The 7,684-nt window shown below is 35.7% G+C and overlaps 1 protein-coding gene across 4 annotated transcripts in view; it reads left to right on the top strand.

Annotated features, from left to right (window-relative positions):
* SV2B (synaptic vesicle glycoprotein 2B) overlaps positions 1 to 1,616 on the top strand; it is a 75,997-nt gene extending 74,381 nt beyond the window's left edge. For all 4 annotated transcript variants that reach the window (XM_044662469.1, XM_044662468.1, XM_044662471.1 and 1 more), the window contains one exon: positions 1,433 to 1,616. In XM_044662469.1, coding sequence (XP_044518404.1) covers positions 1,433 to 1,616 — 184 coding nt within the window. The remainder of the gene's footprint in view (positions 1 to 1,432) is intronic.
* The last annotated feature ends 6,068 nt before the right edge of the window (positions 1,617 to 7,684 follow it).

Here is a 7,684-nt window from a genome sequence, read left to right as displayed (position 1 = left end):
AGAGAGAGAGAGAGAGAGAGAGAGAGAGAGAGAGAGAGAGAGAGAGAGGGAGGGAGAGGGGAGGGAGGGAGAGGGGAGGGAGGGAGAGGGAGAGGGAGGGAGGGAGAGGGAGGGAGAGGGAGAGGTGGAGAAGTAGACAGGGAGATCTCTCCAACTGTCTCAGCTCCTGACTTTTCACATATATGGTTTTGATAATCTTGAAGTTAAGTGACTTGCCCAGGATTGCATAGTGTCTAATAATAGCTGAATATCTCGAACCTGAGTTCAAATCCTAACTCAGACATTTACAAGCTGTGTGACCATGGATGATTCATTTACTTAACTTCAGACAGCCTCAGTTTCCTCACCTGTTAAATTGTGTTGATAGTAGCATCCACCTCACAGGATTATTATGAGGAACAAATTAGATTAATATGTGAAATGCATTTCAGTTCTTTAAGCACTAGGTAAAAGTTAGCTAGTGGAGGGACAGGTAGCAGAGAACAATGTTGGGAGAACCAGATTGTTCTCTTTTCCTCAGAGAATAGGAATTTGAATAGAATTAAAGGCCAAATATGATTTTTGGTCCCTGGACTGAGCCAGAAACAGGTTTTTACAATTGACAAGGTCAGCACTCTGTCCAGAAGCTCAAGAAAATTGGGAGACCATTTATCTGTCTCCTGTTGTTTCTTACATTCCACTTTCTGGAGGTTTTATTTCTTTTTGCCCACTAAAAACAGTCACTTAGCATGGATGGTTTTAATGTACTCAGCATTGCTGAAGAAAGAAAGTAGATGTGATGCCAAATGCTAAAGTAGGAAACTAAAAAAGAGAACTTTGTGTAGCATTTCCCTAAAGCTCTCTGATATTCTTTCTTAATGATCAAAATACCAAGACTTGATGATTTGCTTATTTACACCCTGTAAAAATTCAGCCGAACAAAATACCCTGACCCAAGCTGTTCTTGGCTAGTGATTCTGAGTTACCTGCTAGGGATTAGCATTTTTCTATCCAACCTACATATCTAACTCACTTGTATTCTGAATCAGGAAGTATTTTTTTGCTGTAAATCTCTTATCTTGAGGATAAGAAATAGCAATCATAGGATCATATAACCATAGATGTAGAGCTAGAAAGGACTCCAAACCAACATACAGTCTAGGAGTTGTTAATCTTTTTTTTTTTAATGGATCTTTTTGTAGTTTGGTAAAGCCTCCTCAGAATGTTTTTAAATGTGTAAGCTAAAATACATAAGATTTTATAAAAAAAAAATTTACAAATCACTAAATTCCTTCATTTTATAGACAAAATTGGGGCCCAAGGAAATGAACTGGTTCAAGGTAACATATAATTATTGACAGAGGTAGTAAGATTGCTCTGCTATGCCTAATGAAAGCATCTTCAATTTTCTTCCTCTATTTTTGTTTTCATTTGTTTCTTTTTTTCTCTACAGAGCAACGGCTTTTGGTATCCTCAACGGCATCTGTAAATTTGCAGCCATTTTGGGAAATTCCATCTTTGCTTCCTTTGTAGGGATAACCAAAGTGGTACCCATCCTCTTGGCTTCCTCTTCTCTGGTTGGGGGAGGTCTGATTGCCCTTCGATTGCCAGAGACTCGAGAACAGGTCTTGATGTGAACAGTTTGGGGGAAAAGCAAAAACCTGAAGAGCTATATCAAGGAAAATTGATATGCCCCCACTCTTGCTGTTTATCACTTTCTGGTGGATACTTTCAGATAACAGGGGAAGAAAAACTAATTTGGAGACCCATAGTTTAGGACCAGTTTCAACTGTGAGAGTGCTCTGACCAAAATGGATTGATATGGTGGTACCAACAGCCAACCATACGAATACAGGGTTTTGTGTCATGCCTAGGTCTCCCTAGCCTAAGGCTCAAAGAGTGAGGGTACAATTGTCTCCTCTTCCAGTGAGTGCACATACTGTGCAGGAGTGAGGGGGACCATCTCTGCCTCTTTTCCCTAGATGAGGCCTAAGTTATGGTTTGCATTTCAAGACTACTTTTCAGCCCGACTCCTTCATTGGGCCAGAAAACACAAAAAATTGTTTTAGTTGAAGATACAATCTCTCTTTTTGATTTTTGGTATGAGGAAGAAGCATATATGTTGGTTTTTTTTATTTTTTCAAGATTTTGAAATACTACCTGTTTCAATTTCCATTTAAAAATTGGTGCAGAAGCATTTCAAAAGCAAATATATAACTGTTTGGCGCAATATATATATATATTTTTTTGAAATTGACCACTATTCTCCAACTCCATTCTGTCCATTAGATGAAAATTAGGAAATCCAATGTGATGATGGGGGATTTATTTTTTTATTTAGTTTTATTGAAAGGCAATTATGTGATGAACATTCTGCAAACCAAATGTCTACATATGATAACATGTCATAAGGAGGTAGTTGGACATGAACATTTAGAGTATAGGATCTAGAGATGTTTAGTGGCATTTTATCCATATTTGGGAAGGCATTGCTGTTTGGGGTCCCAGGAGATATGGGTCAGATGGAATGAAATGTAAGCAGTGTTTCTTATAGCTATTTAACCTGTTATCTAGAGGATGCACTAGTGAGCTCACATTGTACAGTCCATTTAATCCTGGCACTTTTCTCTGTGTAGATGGATAAGTTAAGTTTTATATGCTATAGAAATCATCCATGAAATAAAAAATATATGGTCCTCATGACCTGAATTTGACTTTTGCCACTTCTCTGGATACAAGATGTAATGAGTTCAGTGGCCTTTGACTATTGTTTTGTTGGCAAGAACACAATTCCATTTCCTGGGGACGAAAAAATGGCCCATGTTTACAAATTGTAGATTCCTCTCATTCATTTTAGTCAGCTAAGTTAGCATCTGTCAAAAGAGGACATGTCCCACGGGCAGGCAATGCCTGCATACCCACCTTTCATTCAAGGCCTTTCCAACAATGGAGAAGGAAAACCGAACCAGTTTTCCATTGTTCAGTACTCTAGGAAAAGTTGTGCTGGGAGAATTGGATCTAGAACTTAGATGTGGCTAAGCATATTGGACACCTTGCAAAGAAAGGCAGATCAATAGATGGAATGATTGCCTCTTTATTATACATGACACTCATTTTGCACACTTATTTGCAGTGTGCTCTTTGACATAAATAACGTGATAGATTCAACTCAAGAAATATTCACTTATGTAAAAAAAATACTGCGTTTGTATTGACTTTTCAGAGTTCCCCAGTTTTGGAGAGAGTTGTTTAGGTTCAGAGATGATTTGAGATTGTCTCATTCTATACTCTCTTGAATGTAACTTCTTCATCCTTCCCTCTGCTTCTCTATCTGACCTTGGCTCTATCTCTATATGTACCCTGATTCTATGTTCTCTTCTTTTTATTATTTCATGTCAGAGAAAGAAATCTTTTATTTTAAAATCTGATTCTTCACTCTTCCTTATGAAACCATGCATGTTTTGTAACTTCATGTTAATTATCCTGTTATTAATGGTGCACAGGTTGTAACTAATGTGAATGCTACTGCTTTTTTGAGAGCTCTTATATACATTATATTAATTCTATCCATATCTACAATATTCTGGCTAATTTTATAAGAGAAGATCATTGAATTCTAGGACTTCCATAACCCCTATTGGAGTCCATTTTAATGGAGACTTACCACTTAAGGAAGTCACACACTGTTGGGTCCTGTATTTCTAGTTATGATTGATCTTCTGGATCCTGAAAGTGATGAATTGGGGAGTACTGGAGCACTGATTGTACCTCTAGGTTCAGCTTTAGTCAGTTCTCCAAGTTCTGTCTTCCCAATTTATAGACATTACTGCACTGTTTCTTTTGCTGCTTAAACTAACTCCCCAACCAATCAAGTATAACTTTCATCTCATCCATCACTGAATCCCCCATAAAGAGTGTACCCAGTCATTGACAGCCTTTAAATATGAAGAATAACCTGGCAGTAAAGCCTAGCTGCTTCCTCCATGCTGTCATGGTTGCTGAGAAGAATAGCACTCATTAAACATTGTCCATAGGGTATGCCATTAGGGGAGGCGATTGGTTTCAAGGAGATCCCTTAAATAAAACTTAGTGGATTCTTTGTTATTTTAGCTAAGAAAGGAAGTATATGGGGACAAAGTACTGGACTGTACTTTGGCAATAAAACTGGTCCACATTTCATGATTCTTTAAAAAACTTTTTTTTTCCTCCTTAGGAGTAGCAGAGAGGCAGCATTGTATAGAAGATAGATGTCTGGTCTTAACATTAGGAAGACTTAGGGCCATGTATCACCCCTGACACATACTAGCTGTGTGTGACTATGGTGACCCCATCGTGTTTTCCCCTGTTGCTCCCCCTATGCAAACTTCTCAAACAAGAAACTAGAGATGATTATCCAGCTGCATCAGTAGGAGTTCCCTATGCCATTAAAACCATTGGTTTGGACTCATAGTAATAATATTTTTAAAAATACCCTTATTAGTAGTAGGGCTTTTTTTGAAACTGTTCATTAGTATACTGTCATCTTATAGTGCTGAAATGAGACAATTTGTTTTATTGAAAACAATTAGCTAAGTAGGGGGAGGGCAGTACATAGATTTGTACACTTTTCACTAAAGACAAACTAGCAGTTCCTAGAAACTATCCCTTATTTGCAGTCTTTAACAGCATCTTCCTTTATTGATTTGATTTTTTTCTCAGATTTTTTCAGTTCTCATACCCCTAAATTCTTCAGGCACTGAGATCTTAGCAACCGAATCTTTCCTAGAATTTTTGGTGATGAAGTCACTTGATTAATAATTGTAAAATGTCAAATTTTAACAAAGGTCTTTATCTAGTTGGATCTGAGTTTATAAACACCCTAAACTTCTCTGCAAATCAGCTGAAGTTTGCTGAACACACATGCCATTCTGGGGATTCTCTTCTCCCAAGACAGGTAAGATAGATAGCAATAATGACAATAACTAGTCTTTATATTGTGCTTTAAGGTATGCAAAACACTTTACAAGTGTTATCTCATTTTATCCTCATAACAACCTATTTTGTAGATGAACAGACTGAAGTACCCTGAGGTTAAATGATTTGCCTGGGGTTATATAGTTAGGAAATGACTGAGGTCAATCTTAAATTCAGGTCTTTCTAGCACCAACAGCCAGCACTCTCTCCCTTCCCACGATTTCTTTATTTTCCTTATCACTCTTTCAGAGATTTTACTTTTCAAATGGCTAGATCTAGGCCTTTGCATGATTAACGGACCTGACAGAAGGTGGCAGCAGCAGAGAGTTATTAGAAGGCAGTTCTAAGGTGATAAGGAGATAAATGTAGAGCTGGAAACGAGGGTCCATTCTCCCACTCACTCAAGGCAAATAATTTCCTTAGAAAAGAAGTTCTTAACTGTTTTTGTGTCACAGACACTTTTGGGCTGGTGGACCCTATGGACCCTGTCTCAGACTCATATTTTTAAACTGATAAAATAAAATTCATAGATTACAAAGGAAACCAATAATAATGAAATAAAGTTATTCTCCTACCTTCACCCCCTAAAAGTCAATAAACCCCAGGTTAAAATTGCCTATGAATAATAGAATCTCACAGCATTGGAAAGGATCTCAGAAGTCATGCTGTCCAACCCATATTTATACAGAAATCATCTTTACATTATCCCTAAAGAGTAACCATCTGTTCTTTCTTTAAAGACCTTCACTGGTGGATACTTCTCTATCCATCAAGGTGGTCCATCACATTTTTGGAAAACTCTACTTGTTAAGAAGAATTATTCCCTTCTTTATACTGATAGAATAAATATATACATATATATATATATATCTACACTACATGCACACATACATACTTATATATGTAACATGCTGCCTTTTCCCCATCTGTTTATCCAGTTCTGACAAATTACCTTCACATTTTTTGATTAAACAAAGTATTTTAAAGTGGTAGTGCTAATTCTTTTAGTGTAAATCCACTCTTACAGAGAGTATATATATATATTTGCACCTTTGGGAATTGGCTAAAAACATATACCAGTGCATCTCAATACCTATGGTGAAAAAAGTAACAGTTGATAGTAGTGTTACTAATCAAACTAAAGTTCTTTGTATTTAGGAAATATTTTTAGTTAAACAAAATTGTTTCTTCCTTATCCATAGCTTTATTTATTTTCTAGTTGTAGATCTATAGGCTTAAGTGAAAATGGTAAAGATCTTAAATTCATGATTGAAATGCCTATGTTCATTTCATTTACAACTTGTGAATATATAGCCAGAAATATGAAATACAAAAATATGTAGCCATAAACTTTTTGGCTATACATCACATTTATTGTTGAAACTTAAAGTGGTAACATTTGGTTCTAAATATTCTCTCTCCAACTTTTACCTAATTATATTGCCCATAGGTAGTGATAGGAAATATTGAAGATTTTATAAAACTAGAAATCTAACTTAATGACAGTACTTAGAAATTTCCCTTTAAACAAGATAAAATGAAGTTTTGAAGGAAAAGTGAAATAAAAAAATTTCTGATCCCACATTGACCACTACTGATCCCACTACTGACCACAATATTTATGGCATATTTTCCTTTAACTGTCCTCTTCCCACCATCTTTTTTGGGGGGGCTTTTGTATACAGAAGATGTTATATGTGTTTGAATGTTGTATGAGACATAGCCCACAGGATAATCTGGGAGCATGTCAAATAGATGCAGTCTTTGAATTTGAGATGTACTTTAAGCAAATTCTCTTTAATGTACAGAGAGAGGGTATGGAATTTAAATGCATGCTTTTGTATTAGCAGTAAGGTTTCCACAGAGACAAACCAGGAAATGAAACAGAGAAGTTAGTCACAGAGGTTAAATGGAAAAATAAAATGTGTTATAATATTTAATTATTACTAAGTAGATGAGGCGTGTACATAGCAAGGAGAAGATATCATTAATTCCGAAACCTTCCTTTCCTAAAAAACACATTTAGATTGCTCTAGACTATGGTTTGCATGTCTTAAGCATATTAAAACATTTTCAAAAGCATGAACATGTATTCAGTCAAAAAATCCCTCATTTATTCCCTATAAATGTGAATGTAGTTACTATATGTGATTTGAGACAAGTTGGCTACTTTGTTTATTCTAGGTTGACATCCCTGATGAAGGCAAATGGAAAGGAGGTTCCATTAAAAAAGAAACACATTGCCTTCCATTTCTTTTATAATAAAACTTCAGAAATTTGAACTAAAAATAAATCTGAATTTATGATCATTCTAATAGAGGCAAGACCAAAGCTTACCTTTGCCATACCTTTATAGGCAGGGGAAAAAAAGAGTGGTCAAGGCAAATTGATAGAATAAGCAAAATTGTAAAAGAGAGTTTTAAAAACTATTTGAGAACTACTAAACACTTAAAAAACCCCACCTGTTTATTTATAAACAAGCAATAGACAAATATCTAATCACAAATTCATTCAATATTTACTTTTAGGCAAACTACTATTTTCCTGGCCCAGAACCAATCACTCTAAGGTCTTGAAAGCAAAACAAAAAACAAATACAATACAAAAGAAAACAAAAACTATATTAAAAACCAACAAAATAACATAGGAATGAAGATTTCTTATTGAGTCAACCACTGCCCAAATTAATAGGATGTTTTTATATAATTTGATTAAACAAGCACTCATGAAGTTCAAATTATGTGCTAGGCCC

Source organism: Gracilinanus agilis, chromosome 2 (genome assembly GCF_016433145.1).
Source record: "Gracilinanus agilis isolate LMUSP501 chromosome 2, AgileGrace, whole genome shotgun sequence".
Taxonomy (NCBI): domain Eukaryota; kingdom Metazoa; phylum Chordata; class Mammalia; order Didelphimorphia; family Didelphidae; genus Gracilinanus; species Gracilinanus agilis.
This window is presented reverse-complemented; position numbering and strand designations above follow the sequence as displayed.